The sequence below is a fragment of the Thamnophis sirtalis genome, unplaced genomic scaffold (genome assembly GCF_051295495.1).
Source record: "Thamnophis sirtalis isolate CommonGarterSnake01/CBP01778 unplaced genomic scaffold, rThaSir2_p1.2 scaffold_1, whole genome shotgun sequence".
NCBI classification, from domain to species: Eukaryota; Metazoa; Chordata; class Lepidosauria; order Squamata; family Natricidae; genus Thamnophis; species Thamnophis sirtalis.
The window spans coordinates 93,513,437-93,529,866 of NW_028261381.1; the positions used below are offsets into that span (position 1 = coordinate 93,513,437).

Sequence of the window (16,430 nt, forward strand, 5' to 3'; positions counted from 1 at the left end):
GGAGGCAGGTACGTTAACAGCAGACCCACTTGACCCCTGAGGTCCAACTTTACCAGCAGAGACTCACACCCGACAAGCTCCGGAGCAGGGATCCTATGAGGTGCTAACGACTCCCGGATAACAATAGCCACACCGCCACCCCTTCCCTGGGCTCTCGGCTGGTGCAGCACCTGAAATCCTTCTGGGCACATCTCTACGAGGGGGACTCCTCCCTCCGGGCCCAGCCAGGTTTCAGTAATACATGCCAGGTCTGCCCTCTCGTCTAAAATTAAGTCCCGGACGAGAGGAGCTTTGTGAACCACAGACCTGGCATTTAGCGACAGCAGCCTGAGCCCAGGGTCCTGATTACTTGCGCCATCTGGCCTCGGAGTGGGACTCATAGGGCCGGAAGGAGGGATCTCTGTAACGTAGCGAACCCTCCTTCCCCGGTAATGGCCAGCCCTAAAGTCCCCGCCATATCTGCCCCTCCCTGTTACGACCGTAATGCTCCGACCCTCTCCCCTCAACCACCCCCGTGTCCCCCGCATTCCCCGGCAGGTCCTCCGAATCATACATACCCATGCACTCACCCAGGCAATCCCCACGTAGCAGTTAAAACACAAAAATTACAACAATAATAATGGCAAAAAGTGGGACATTCATTCATCCCATACATATCCCATGCATATCCCGTACAAAGAGAAGGAAGAAAGATGAAAGAAAAGGAAGAAAAAGAAGATAAATTGCGCAGTTGATTAAAAGTGCAAGATCAGATAACATAACTGGCTCTCAGCGTTCAGGGTGGTTGAAGTGGCTGGAGACCAGTTGCAGTTCAGATAAAATATATGGAGGAGTGTCTTATATCCCCCTCTTCTTCTGTAAGTTTGAAAAGGTCCAACCAGGCCGGAACAGTCCAAGATGGCAAAGGGTTTTCTTGTGCAGGCACTGTCCAAGGCGATGCCCCAAGGGTAGCAACAGAAAGTAATAATAGTGGCAATAATCAAAGCCAGGTGGAAATGTGCCAGCAAGCCTAGGAATCCAAAGGCCGTGGCAGGGAGAGGCCGGATGTTAGAATGCCACAATGAGGAGTAGTCCAGTGCCAAGCAGAAAACACAGGGGGAAGCTTCACAACAGTGGGGACAGGCAGAGATGGAGTCACCTCTGTGGGGCCACCTGACCAAACAAGAGTGGAGGAGGGGGGGCAGTAGCGGGGCAAAAACGAGGCCGAACGAGGAGGAGAGCCATCCGGAGGGACTGCCGCGGCACCAGGCAAAGCCAGCCGCCCAGCTTTCTCAGTCCCAACAGTAATTCTGTCCGTCCACTCTCCCTCCGAAGCAACAATAGCCCGGCAAAGCCCCCAGAAGGCACAGCCAGCACGCTCACCCTCAACAATATTCTTATTAGTCCGCTCTCTTTCCGGGTCAATGGCGGCCGAGCAGAGCCCCCAGGAAGCGCAGCCAACAGTCCCAATGATTCCTCCGTCCGTCCGCTTACACTCCGGGGCGGTGGCAAACAAACAAAGTCCCCAGGAGGTGCAGCCAGCAGAACGAGGACACCGAAGCCTTTGGAAAACGCCAAAGGACGCCGCCGCCAGAGGAAAACGCCGAAGCATGCTACCGCCGCTCCCAGCATGGCATCGCCTCCCCCACCGCCGAGCAGCACAGGCAGCACACAGACCTCCGGTGTTTGAACGAGCCGGGGCCGCCCGAAGACGGCGGCCCCCGCAAAGGTCTGGCTCCCTCGGATCCCCCAGACTCCGGACATCCCTGAGGACCTCTTCACAGAAGGTGCAAGTTGATATTTTGAGGTTTCCAGCGTTTTTTCCATCTAAGTTAGAACGGAGAAGAACGCCTAGCAGCCATCTCTGATCTCGCACATGCGCACTTATTCTTGTGTTCTTATTTCAATGGCAAATTGGCAACAATAAAGGTGCTATGTTGTTTCAGTTAACATACTGTCAGGATGGATGCATTATTTTTATGCTCAAGAAGTCAGATAAAATGTACTTAATCTTAAAGAATTACGCATGGATATTTTTCAGAAACATTCATTCTTCTAGTACAGAACGCGGCCGCGCGAGTGATAGTGGGCGCACCTCGGTTCGCCCACATAACACCTATCCTCCGCGAGCTGCGCTGGCTGCCTGTAGATCTCCGGGTGCAATTCAAGGTCTTACTTACCACCCATAAAGCGCTCCATGGTAGTGGATCTGACTATCTGAGAGACCGCCTCCTGCCAATAACCTCCCTGCGTCCCATCAGATCGCATAGAGCGGGCCTCCTCCGTATTCCATCCGCCAGTCAGTGCCGACTGGCGACCACCCGGAGGAGAGCCTTCTCAGTTGCTGCTCCGACGCTATGGAACAATCTCCCCGTGGAGATTCGTACCCTGACCACAGTCCAGGCCTTCCGCACAGCCCTTAAGATCTGGCTAGCCCGTCAGGCCTGGGGATAAATTTTCTTGCCCCTCCCGAATGCTGAGTGAATGTTGTGTTTTAGTACTTTTTGTTATCTCACATTTTTTTTCTGTATTTTGTCTTTCACTCCCCTTCCCTTACTATTGTAAGCCGCCCTGAGTCCCCTCAGGGAAAAGGGCGGCCTATAAATGTTAAATAAAATCTAAAATCTAAATCTAAAAAATCTATGATTTTCTATTAAAATTAATTTAGCTTGCTGGGGGCCACAGCCAAACCTTACAACCTTTTAAAAGATTACAAGTTATATAAGACATTATTAAAAAGTGTATGGGTATTTTTTAGTCTTTGTTTTTGCAGGGTTTTCCTCCACTACAGAAATAGAAAATAGAGCTGAGTCCAGTTTTGTGGATTTATAATGAACATGGGCATAGTCCTTTGGATAAACAATGAATAGCATCTGCCACCTAATTCTGAATAAAACTAGATTGTTGTGGTGGACATTTCTATCATTGCCAGGATTTTGAAACTCCTTAATGTCAACAGAATGGAGCACAGTGAAGGGCAAGTAAGACATCAAGTATTTACTCAATAATGTTTTCACTGTTTTCACTGTTTTCTTGGCTTATTTTTTCCCTATTAGATAATTTACTTTTAAATAAATAGGAAGATTGGCAACCAGTTCAGTGAATTAAGAAGATCTTTAAAATCCTTTTTTTGTTTTGTTAACTCAATGCATTCTGCTTTTTATGATTAATCCTTTATCAATGATACACTGAGTGCTAATTGTACAATTTTCACAATTTCTCTGTACACTTACTGACATTAATGTCTTAATATCTATTTATTTTTAATGATTAATTTTAAAAATTGGGGGAAGGGTCAACAACACCATCTCCTCATTAATTTGGAAATATCACTTGAAAGCCATATCTTCCCTGACCTTTGTTCTTCATGATTCACCATTTTTAGAGAAAAAAGAGAGGTTTCTTCCATTTGCCAATTTAATATAAATAAATGGCATCCACAACTTGGATTCACTAAAAGTTAGGTTTATGTGCATATGTTACAGTATATGTGACTAAAATGCATGCCTATAATAAATGTCACTATCCTGTATGCATATCTAAAAACTCTGCAAAGTATAAGAATACTAATTTAAAGTTATAAAGAACAATTGAATAGTTCTGGTTCAGCTTCCCAGGATAATAAGCACAAAATAGGTTTTGCATGATTTTATTATGGTATACTCATTGTACTCCCCCACATTATTTCTCTTTGAAATTAAAGTTCTTTTAAAAAGAAAACTCTGTCTCATATACACTTTATGCACGTTTTACTACTATATAAATACCTTGCATTTGCAGGTAGTACAAGGCGATCCAAGCATTGTCCATACTGAACCACTTAATCGTGTTATTCCATAGTCATCTAGACAGGTTTTTTGCATGTCATATATACCATTATCAGCCAAACAAGGGTCACTGACACAATGAGGGCAACATTCTCCTTCTGACATTGTTGTGTAATCACAGTTCAGGGCTGGACACGCAAGTGGCCAACAATCCACTTCACCTTCCTAGGAAAAGCAAAATAGATCCATAAACACACAAATTGGCACACATGAAAGGCAGAAAACATCAAAAACAACTTTTTCTGCAATCAAAATATTAATGTTATAATCAAATAATTATCAAAAAAATATTTAGACTGCAATCTTGACCCAACAATTATATTAAACCAGGACAAAATTGGATATACACATACATACATACATACATACATACATACATACATACATACTTCTAATTGCATCACTGAACGAATTCTAACTCAGTTATGTCTGTATAGTATGTTAAAAATGTGCTAGAGTAGAGTATAATATAATAGAATTCTTTATTGGCCAAGTGTGATTGGACACAAAAGGAATTTGTCTTTGGTGCATAGTATAAAGTCTGATGAATGCTAATAATTAACAATGCACACACACACACACACACACACACACACACAGAGAGAGAGAGAGAGAGAGAGAGAGAGAGAGAGAGAGAGAGAGAGAGAGAGAGAGAGAGAGAGTACATATCCTATTATATAATTTGGCAAACCAAATGATATAGTGTAGAATCTGGGTGGGTGTGGACATGGTGGGCATGGCCGGGGGCTGTGACATGCAGCACTCGGCTGTCTGCATCCCACGCTTCCCCCGTGTCCCATTTTGGGCCTAGTAGGCCTCCCTGCACTTACTTGGGAACCAAAATGGGGCATGTGGAGACTCTTGGATGGGGCGGTGCAGGAAGGGGTGTGGCCAGTCAGCAATTTAACAACCAGTTTGCCCGAAACGGCCTGAATTGGCTGAATCCCAACTGTAACATTCTAAGATTTTAGGATAAGGAATATTATCATTTCTTTAAAGAAGCAGTAATTTACATTATAGAGATTAAGTGTTATTTGTAGTCTGTGTTTTACTCAAACTCAGAACTTTCCAAACAATTTTGAAAAAGTGCACCATCAAATATCTTCATATTTGCACATTATACTTCCTGCTATTATAATGTACTATCTGAGGAGTTTGTTCTATTTGGAGTCCCAATATGAGCAATTCTGGTTTCTATTATAAGTGACAAAATGTTACATTAATTATATTTTTCATTTTAAAGTCATTTGCAGAATGCTGTATCATTTAGGAACAGCATTATCCTCACTCTGTCAACCTAGTATGGAATCAAAAACTGCAGCAAAAACTGCTCCTTGGAATCCCTTAGGAGTACTGAGTAGTTATTTTAAACAAGCCCTTGATCAATCAAGAGCCAAGAACAAAGAAACTGGTATAAGACTCTGAATGTATTAAATAGCTTCAATTGTCCTGGTTTGATTGGGATAAGAAATTGTGTGACATTCAAATAAGAAATATTCTGCTGAGGTTTGTTACCACTTGGTTTAGCATTATATCAGATGGAAATCTGATTGTTCAGAATATTACTTAAGGTCCATTTTTTTTTGTTGGGAGACATGATTAGATCTGCAATCCTTATATTCATTTGCCTAAGAGCATGCTCCGTTGAACTCAATAAATAATTAGTTTAAGCTGGTATGTGTATGTTTGTACTGCAATAGATTAAATTTCGAAGGAGACATGCTCTTTTGTATTAAATCTCTCGGCAACAGCTATCTGAATAGGCTAGATATTAGAAAAAGTACATAGCAATGTTGTGTCAAAAAAGAACAAGCTTGTTCATAATGAATATTCTGAATATGGTTTATCATTAGAAACTCTAAGCCTCTTTAAACTTTTTTTCCCCTTTTCCTTCCATACCAGACAGCGGCATTGTTGACAACTATATGTCCAATTGTCACCACTTCGGTACAGCTTATGGCCATTCTGATCTAAACATTGACTGGTCACTCTGGTATCACATTCTGGGCAACAAAAGAAGTCAACGCTGAGATTTTCGCAATCACAAGCTGTCCTTCGACAGAAGATCTTGCCATCCTGTTAAAAAAAATGAAGAAGCAATAAAAGCAAATGCCACTAAATAAAAGGTTATAAATGAATATACTCATTGCGATGAGTTTGACAATGAGTTAGCGAGTCATATTTAAATGTTGCATTTATACTGCCATTTATTTAATGTGTGTCTTACTGAGATCCTTAATTAACACTTCCATTAATGAAATATTTGTTTTGGACATCTGAAAGGGCAGCCAAACTTAGTTCAAGAAATAACACAACACAATTAAACTGAAGTTCAGCATCTACCATGAAAAAGAAATAGATGAAATATTTTGCCCTCTGAATGTGCTGACTTCAACCATCCTTGTTTTTAGTTTTCTTTAAAAGTGAAACAAAATATAGCCATTCTGATTATCCTGCAAGCTGCACTTATGCTGTTGTTTGGTGGTTGGTGATTGCTTCTTTCAGTTTTTTCTTCAGCTCAGCCAATAAAGCAGCAGGGACTAGTCATCACCTGCAACTATTGGTTTAGCTTACATTGATAAGCCCGAAGTGGATAGTTGAGACCTAAGGCTAAGGAAACATTTAAACATATGACCAAAGAAAAGAAAACTAAATACTCTGTCTCAGTCTCTGTAGAGATTCTCAGTAATCCAGGTCATGGTTGTTCCAAAGTGCTTTTTTAGGAGGCAACTGGAGTTTCTTATTGTCAAGAAAATCCAGTTGCCTCCTGAAAAAGCACCCTTGGGACAACCGAGACCTGGATGATTGAGAATCTCTACAGAATTTTAGCTATGCAATTTGGGGTGATTGGTGTGTGAGTATGAATGGATTTCCAGAAAAATTGCAGACTACAGGAACTATTAGCATTACTCAGGCAACCTTGAGGACACAGATAAACCTCCAGGTGGCCTCAATGACCCTCTAAAATTTGCAAATGACCAGTTGTCTGAAAGGACTATAAATACTTCTATTCACCAACATCCAGTCAGAGCTGAAGAAGTTTCTTAGAGGAGAAGCAAAATGTCTTCAAAGAAAAAACAAAGAAGTCCAGTTGCCTCCTAAAAAAGCACCAATCAGACTCATTTATTTTTATTATATATGTAACAATGTGAAATCACAGCTGCCAGTTTTTTTAAACTGGGGTTACTCTCAGAGCTGTGGATTGTATGTGTAGTGTGCGTTCCAGAGGGTTTTTTTTATCCAGCAGCTGCACTTATATGCAAGCAAAAAAATAATCAAAGAACACTACTGTTATCAATTACAACTCCCCACCAAAAACAATCTACTGTATGGTGTTGCTTGGTTTTGCTACGTAGGCAGAATGATGGTGTCTATAGAAAATCTGATTGAAATTTCAAAACATCAGAAAAAGGGTTATATGAATGGAAGAAAGCATAATCTGTACTTGCCTGGCTGGATTTTTCATCTCCAAGTAAGAAGAGGTTCTACTTGAAAGGACTATTAATGAGATGTTGTCTTGTTAATGTTTTGGTTGAGCAAGTGATTTCTAAACTAAATTATTCTCCGCTGGTGAGTCATGTGCATTATCCCCATTGTATCTTACATATTACTGATTAATTTTCAGAATGCTTTCTTTTTATTAAAAAAAATCACACTTTTACAAATTATCTTCCCTGCCAAGTGATCTACTCTTGTGGCACTGAGGTGAAAAATTATCTGTAATTGTATTACATGGATGCCTGTAATTGCATTCACAGCTGCTTTTGTATCTTCTTGAAGACCTTATTTCATTAGGCCAAATGGAAGTTGGTTAGGATATGAGTAACAAAGAAAGGCCTCCTGATCCATAAAAAGATGCAAGGCACATAGGATGTAACAGGACCCTAGAGTCCAGAAAGATCCCCAATTTACATACCTGTTCTATTTGGGGCAGTGCCACCCCATCCAAAATTAGGTGAATGGCAGGTCATTTAACCTGCCACTGCCCAATTCATTCAGTTTTGTTAGGGTTAAATCTAAACCTGTTTCTCCCCAACCAGAGCCTTTCAATATCCAGGCACTGGAACAGGACTTCCACCTCATCACCTATCTGGCCAAAAGTCAAGATGTGTAATTGTATATTATTAACATGTAGAAGATATGTGACCATGTGGTGACAAATAATCTCGGCATAGCAGAAGGCTTGAACTGGAGTGTTTTATTAACCGTAATATTTTATCAAATATAAAATAATTCAAGTTGGAGAAAAAAACTCCTGCATCTTTGAAAGAAATGCATACTTTTTTTCAAATTTCCACAAACATTTATCTTTGTACTAATAAGGGGAGAAAAGAACACTGCAATTTAAAACAAAGTAAATGATAAAGTGATAAAAAATCAAACATATTAAATGCATTGTGCAAACGAGTTAATGCACTTTCTATATTTGGAATGATATATACCAGAGAACCAAAGTATATAAATATATCTTGAATAGAAGTCAATTTTTAAAACAACATTTTATACATTGTTACTATGAATATACATATTAATTTTATTGTATTTTACATTATGTATATTAGAGAGAGAGATAGAGAGCGGGGGGAGAGAGATTTTTTACTTTGAGTGTCAAATATATATTTATAAAATAACCTTATCAATTGCTAAATAATCTAAGATGTGCATAAACTAAAAGGAACAGAAGGAGGACAGAATAACCGCTATTAGTATGTAGTTAAATAAGGCATATTCGATTGCACCAAGGGGAATAAAGAAAGTGCACATTTTTTCCCTAAAAGCATGACACATTTCATATTTATGAAGTTTAGTTAAAGCAAAAGGTAATTGGGAGTTCATCTAACTATACACTTTTTTTCCATTAAAAAAAATAAAATGAGAAATATCTGAATGTAAAAGACAGCCAAAAATTAATATTAATATGTATTAATATGATCCAGCTATAAAATAACTTTGCACTGTAGAAAATAGAAATTTTCAGCAAATAAAGAGAAAATGCATTTAGAGGGACAGTGGGTGGGGGAGGAAATAAGATTTCGATTTGGAGCCTTTTAACTGCAGTCTCCACTTGAAGCATACAAGGAGACTTCCCCAATTATGTAAAATATCTTAGCTGAAGTTTAATTATTGGTTTCTTTCAAAAACTTAGTCAAAAACATGGGAAATCTGGGGCAAAGTATGTAAGCTTGTCCACAAGGAAATGCTTCCTTTCTTTACTGGCTTTCTAGTTCTCTATTTTATGCTAAATAAGGAATTTAATGGAACATATGTATTTTTTTCTAACAGTGTAAATATGCCTAAAACATGTCTGTTATTTTTTGAGATTCAGTGCATTCTGATTCTGACCTGGTAGAAAAAAGAGTAAATAGGAGACTATAAATTGGAAGATTTCAAGTAAAGTTCAACGGAGCATCACTTATCCATAAAGAAAGATATATTTAAAGTATAATAACATACTCTTGGAAGCAAGATGTGGGTCTGGAAAAAATGTGTGTTTTATTGTGTTCCTGTTTCTTAACATTAATATTTCATTATTCAGAACATAAAGCATCTGAAATGTCCATAAAGGGCAGCATGTTGAACTAGACTGAATCATGCTGTAGAGAATTGACCTGCCTCTATTTAAAACTTTCATCCACTCATTTTTTTTCTCATCAATTAATGCTAAAACCTAGACTTCCTGCATTTAGCCCATGAAAACAACTATAACCAATAGTCTTAAAGAGAAGTCTTGCTACATCTAATTATCATGATCATGATCATGATCATTTCATATGATTTGAAGAATGCTCTTTGAGAGTGTAAAATAAATCTGTCTCAGGTTATCAAAGGCAGCAAATATTATTAGCAGTTAATTAATTATGAGGTTAGTTTTAATGTTTAGTAAATATTTTGCCCTCATGAATAGGAAAAAATACTTTTTATTTAGTAATTAATTAAATCTAAGCTGACTCAAACTGAATAGTTATAAGATTGTATAGCTGCAATAATTTCTTGTCCTTCACTTTTCTAGTAAAGGAAGAAAAGCTATTTTTCATATATCTCAATTTTAGGCCATTGGATAGTATCAACAAGGGATTGGCTATCTTTTTCTACATACATGCAGTTGTAATAGTCAATTAGAGATTTCACAGAAATTTTCATAAGCTGGGACCTGTTCCTTGAACATTTTATTAGATTTTATTCTATGTGAAAGGCAGAGGACTGCATTTTAATCATTTTGCAGCAGGAAAAAATACATAATTTACTAGAATTATTTGTAATCTCTTGATTCAATTACTGTGTTTCCTTGAAAATAAAACAGGGTCTTATTTTCTTTTGACCTCTGAAATAAGCATTATTTTTGGGGAAGTCTTATTATTTTTGAGGTGCAGGAGGCGGCGAACATGGTCACCTCATGGCCACTGCTGTGTTGCAATATTTTCGGGGAGAGCTTATTTTAGCGCATGCACTCAAAAGCCCAATTGGGCTTATTATCCAGGGAAGTCTTATTTTTGGGAAAAGATGGTAATCACTTCATTTTTTAAATATTTTTTTTTTATTTTTGAATAAACACAGACAACCCCCCCCCAAAAAACCATCTTCCATTACAAATTGTAAAAATTGTGTCGATTGTTACCAAAAACTTCCATACATCCCTTCCACAGTCATCACCTACAATTCATATCAAATCATATATTTTAAATCAAATATATTTTTATATATATTACTATCATCATATCTCAACCTTCATTTAACTATAATTGTTTTTATGTCCTTTTATATAAAATATTCCAGATTTAAAGCAAAACCACATAATTAGCTTTTCTCAATATCATCCAGTAACATTACATCTTTATAACATGTTCTAAATAAAAATTGGTTATATTTAATAACAGAGTTTCTAAACTTCCTTTCGTAGTCACCATTTGCAATTTATATCAAATTTCCTCTTATCAAACCAATACATATATATGCATTATTATCATTATCAATCATTTATTTAACTATATCCATTATCACTTCATTTTATACATAATGCTTTAAATTTAACTAAATTTGAGTTAATTTTTTATTATAAGCTTTCATTACATCAACCTGTGTCTTTCCAGTAATAGTGCAGTCTTATGTCTCTTGCCATTTGTGGCATTAATATTCTGGTTATTTCCTTAGTAACTTTTGTATGGACTTCCCTTTGCAACTTATTGCTTATTGCATATCTTGTATAAGCTTGAAACCCTCCATCTGCTTCTTCAATCAGCTTATCTTTGGTTATCACTAGTGCTTCTGATAAGATTTCTCTCCTTAGTTCTATCAATTCTTCTCTCTTTTCTTCTTCTATACTTTGATATCTGGGGTAGAGCTCCAGTCCATCTATCTACCCTTTCCATATTCCACTCTTTCCATTTCCAACCACGCTCAGTTTACTGTCAGTATCAACAATTTTCTTCTCTCTTTGTTTATTTTTTTGTCAGGGACTTTGTGGTATCCCTGAAATCAGCAGGATGTACTCTTCCCTGTCACCATCTCTTTTGGGCGGTTGAGGTCCAAAAGGACTGTCCAGTGGCAAAAGTATCGACTGCAATCTTGGAGCTCCAAACTCTCATGTTATGTCATTGCGACGTCAGCTCCCAATTTGGTAATAACTTCATAATTTAAAGTGTTGTAATTAGTGTAGTTTGGTAGTTTCTTCATAATTCTCTAATGCACCAAATGGCAAGAAAAACATGTACTTTATTTTTCAGAGTATAAGACACACCTTTTTCCCTCAAAAAAGAGCCTGAAAATCTGGGTGCCTCTTATACACTGAATACAGTATTTTTTGCCTCCTGAAACCCCACTCCTTCACCAAAATGGCCGTGGATAGCCTCTAGGAAGATTTTAGAGAGTTCCTGGGAGATGGGAAGGGCAGAAATAATTTTAAAAAATGGCCTGTTTTTTGCTCAATTATATCTTCCTCAGCCCCCAGGAGCACTCTATAAGCTTCCTAAAGGCTATCCATGCCCTTTTTAAAAACAAAAATGGGCCATGTTTTGCTCATTTTTGGCCTCCCCCCGCAGCAGCACACTGCACCTCCCTAAAGGCTATTTGGGCCCGTTTTCATGAAAAATGAGCTGTTTTTGGGAAGTGTGCAGATTGCAATTTTTTTAAAATTTCCCTCTTCAAAATCTTGCTGCGTCTTATACTCTGGTGCATTTTATACTCTGAAAAATACAGGTATGTAATCCCAACAAATTGCTATTGAGTTAGAAACAATGTGGCCAATTCAAGATGATATTATTGACATAAATATTTTGAGATAGATATTCACAGACTTCATGAATTGAGGAAAATTGTGACTTGGGTGGTTTGCAAAATATAAACAAACAAACAAACAAACAAACAAACAAATAACCAGATCTAGCATATTCCCTTTGCAAATATACTGAGGAAGCTACAGATGATTTTTTGAATTCTGGATCAGTATATTGTATGGTCTATGAACTCAGTCTCTGTATTTCATAAAAGTTTATTTAGGAATGATGTGAATCCAGGAAATCATAACCTATTTAAAATTCCATGGTTAAAAGAACTATGGCTTTCCAAATCACGGTATGAATGTTTAGCAAACTTCATAGGAACTTACCTTGCAGGAGCAAACAGAACATCTGTCTTTCTTCAATGTCCATACTTGGCCATTCCTTTTCAGCCCCCCTTCATGAGGGCAATCACCTGTACAGGAAGGTCCAGATGGACAGAGGCAATCAAATCCCCCTGCCAAGTTTACACAGGCAGAATCATTCCAACAAGTGTGAGTCTTTAAGGCACATTCATCAATATCTGCAGAAGAGAGATACATTATTAGACAAACCTGAAAAAATGCTCCTTCCCCTGGGAATGTCAAACAGTTATTTGAAATATTGTAGAATTAAAATTCATATCATTTGAAGGTACACTTTTTCTCCAGCCATCTTAATGTGAGAGAAAATAGATATTCCTCAAGTCAAATTGTAACAGAATAAAGAAATTGCATTACTATAATAGAAATAACACTAATAAAAATCTAATGACACAGTATTCATGAATGCTTAAACATTGATGTGACTACCAGAGTAACTATTCCTTGAAATCTAAAACAAACAAACAAACAAACAAACAAATAAATAAATAACTAAAAGAAAATTTCATTTATTTAATTGATTCACTGTATCATATTTTTCAAGCAAAACAAGGACAGAAAAAACATTGTCCTAACTCCTTGCTAATCATAATCACAACATTTTCACATATTATAAAAAAGGAAAATAAAGAAATCAGGAATGATTTGTAATTTTAAAAGATAATGAAATTGGTTTCTTTCCTTCTTGTGTAAAAATTGGGATACATTTTGATTATATTATTCTTTCACTCATAGGCATTCTTCTCTTCAGAGCTTCCTTTCTTCATTATTTCTGGGAATGCAAATTTATATACACAAACCCCTATGGCCCTACTGTTCACACAGCCACACTATTCATGTAAACAATAAGTGTATTTATTTCTGCTTGCTGAATTGTTCATGCAGAAAATTTTAAAAAATGTCTATTTTGAGGGCAAACTGTCTATTTTAAGGGCAAAAGGAGCAAATGTTCTAAACTTACAAAATTCCACAGCTCAGATTATTTCTAATGCCTTCTTAGCTCTCTTATTTAAGTGATACAGGCAAACTGGTGTAGATCCAATCAGACAACATTAGTGAAGTAACACTTATATTTCAGGCAAGAGCCACTCACTATCAACATTGTGCAACTGAAGCCTTATTTACAAATTTCAGACTGTGAATATTGAGAGCTGATGTTATTGTTCTAGGAAATTATAAAGTATGAAATAGAACCAATATAGATCTCTTCTCACAGAAGAGAGCAGACAAATCTTCCCACAAAAGCAATACAAATCAATCTCAATAGTCTAACATTTTCTTTTCTAGATAGGGTGGCATGAAAAGTAGCAAAGTCATAGGAAGATATTTTACTTACAGATGCCTAGAAGACAGATTCTTAATTGAGATCTAGAATGTTAAGTGGAAGTTGTAGAAGAAAAAAGTTTCCCAAAGGTAGGATTTCACAGGATTGCTTTACAACAGTGGTCGCTAACCTTTCTGACTTGGATAGAAACTTGGACTTGTTGGACAGGGAGAGGAAGTGGTGGGGAAGGGAATGGTTTTGTGTGCACACACCACTTTCACAAATGCAGAGTCGTGCACATGTATGCACTCACCAACAAACTTCCGCATTGCAGTTCCAAAAGTGCTGTGGCTGGCACTGGGTCACAGACTGGGAGTTGTGGACCCTTGTATTACAAAACTGCCTCCCAATTTCATGTACCTTTAATCGGTTTAGGTTTAGGTTTTATTCGACTTTTATGCCGCCCTATTCCCGAGGGACTCAGGGTGGCTAACAAAACCAAGGGAGGTGGGGGGAGACAATACAAAAGAGAAGGCAACAGAAACAGACAACAATACAAAACAATTTAAAAGGTCTCAACAAGCACACCAATTCGAGTAGGGGATGGAACTCAACAGCCCCAGGCCTGCTGGAACAGCCAGGTCTTAACGGCTTTACGGAAAGCCTGAAGGGTGGTGAGGGTCCGAATCTCCACGGGGAGATCGTTCCTTTGTCATAATCAATGTATATCTTTAAATCTGCATTTATGAATTTAAACTAAGCAAGCAAATGAAAATGATTCTTTCTCTAAGAGAGATGGCAACTCTAATTAAGAGTTCCAATTATAGGCATATAAGCAGTATGACTAAACCATTTGTTACAGTTTAGGAAGCTCATCCAGAGCTTGGAAGATGATTCTATCCCATCCACGTTTTTCTGGAATTAATCCAGTACAACCCTAGGCCTACCTCAGGAGACAACAGAGAAACAAGATCTTTGTTTCTTCATAATCTGGCATAGGAAAAGAACCAGATACTTTTTGTTATTTTGTGTTTTTCAGAAAATAAACTAATAAAATAGTTCCCAAACATTATAAGTACTTTAAAAACAGTCTTTTGATCGATAATCATACTAAATTTCAAACAAATGCATTATGTGTATCATGTAAATAAAAGTCTTTTTCTTAAGGAATGATGAAATTCATTCTTAATAGTTTATTGATAGGAACTGAGACAATATAGAAATCATCATGACTTGCTGAACTTATAGGATGGACCTACATTTATTTGGATTCTAATGATGGGACAAAATATTGAAAATGTAACTGTGACAACAGCTTCTCCTATTGCTTCCCCTATTGTGAATCCCCAAGATGGGAACAGGATATCTAGAGAAATAAGGGTTATAAATCTTAACATTCCAGCCTGTTTAAGTCAGTCACACAATGACCAGCTTCATGTTTATGGCAGTTACTAAATTCTTCCTTCTGAAAAGGCTTGCCTGCCCCCCACCTGCAAAAATAAAGTCAAATAATAAATAACCTGCCCTTGACCTGGAAGAATTAGGACATTATTGTTCTAATTATTTGTGGCTAAAGCAGTAATAAAGAAAGCACCTTCGCAATTCTAGGTACATCTGAGGGTATCAATTATTTGGATCAATTCACTTGAGTTTTCAAGATGGAATACATTTACAAGAAAACTTTGGTCAGGTTGATGTGTCACTTTTGCCACAAATTGGCTATAAGGAAGGAAGCCCTACTAGTTCTGGTCTACTGGTATTTTGTGATGGTCCACAATCTCCCAAGAAAGTTGCACAAGGGCACTCCTGTTTGAAACTATTAACCCGGGGTGTGTAATAAGAGCCAATTATTTTATCATTTCTTACATTTATATGCTGCCTGACTTTCAGCTACTCTGGGCAGGTTACAATTATTAAAAACATTTAAAAACAAAGAACAAAACAAAACCAGCACAAGACGAAGGAACAATAATGGTAAGAAACCAACCGTGGAGGGTATCAAAAAAGGAAGAAAGGGGTGTTAGTCATTCTCCCTGGGTGAAGAGCCAGATTTTTAGTTTCCTTGAAAATGATGGTAGGGTGAGGGTCCATTTGGATTGGGGAGAGGACTCACTGCAGAGGGTAAGCATTGCTACACAAAAGGTGCACTTCAGGGGTCTGATAGGTGGCATTGTTTAATCAATGGAACCCAGAGTGTATCAGTCCTGCCAGATAGAGTCAGACAGGAAGACAGATCATCCTTCAAGTAACCAGGCCCTAAGCCAGGTAGGGCTTTATAGGTACCAATAAGCATATACTACAGATTAACAGAGCTGGAAGATACCTTGTAGGTCCAACCCCCCACCCACCCAAGCAGGAGACCCTATGCCATTTCTGACAGATGGCAGTTCAGTTTCTTCTCGAAAGCCTCCAGTGATGAAGCTTCCACAACTTCCAAAGGCAAGCTGTTCCATATGGTTGATTGTTCTCACTGTCAGAAAAATTCTTCTTATTTCCAGGTTGAATCTCTCCATGTTCAGTTTCCATCCATAATTACTTGTCTGGCCTTCAGGTGCTTTGGAAAATAGCTTGACCCCTTCCTCTCTGTGGCAGCCACTCAAATATTGGAAGACTGCTATCCTGGTCCTTCTCTTCACTTGAATTGCACTTGGAAGCAAACCAGCAAGCAATCCAATTACATGGACACACCTAAACATGTTTCTCACTGCCCATGTCATTGCATTCT

At 38.0% G+C, this 16,430-nt stretch overlaps 1 protein-coding gene across 2 annotated transcripts in view; it reads right to left on the reverse strand.

Annotated features, from left to right (window-relative positions):
- The window catches only part of NELL1 (neural EGFL like 1), a 520,182-nt gene that overhangs the window by 3,752 nt on the left and 500,000 nt on the right, over window positions 1-16,430 (reverse strand). For both annotated transcript variants that reach the window (XM_087719035.1, XM_087719031.1), the window contains 3 exons: window positions 12,409-12,602; window positions 5,706-5,882; window positions 3,747-3,971 (listed from right to left, as the gene is read on the reverse strand). In XM_087719035.1, the coding sequence (XP_087575161.1) occupies window positions 3,747-3,971; window positions 5,706-5,882; window positions 12,409-12,602 (596 nt within the window). The remainder of the gene's footprint in view (window positions 1-3,746; window positions 3,972-5,705; window positions 5,883-12,408; window positions 12,603-16,430) is intronic.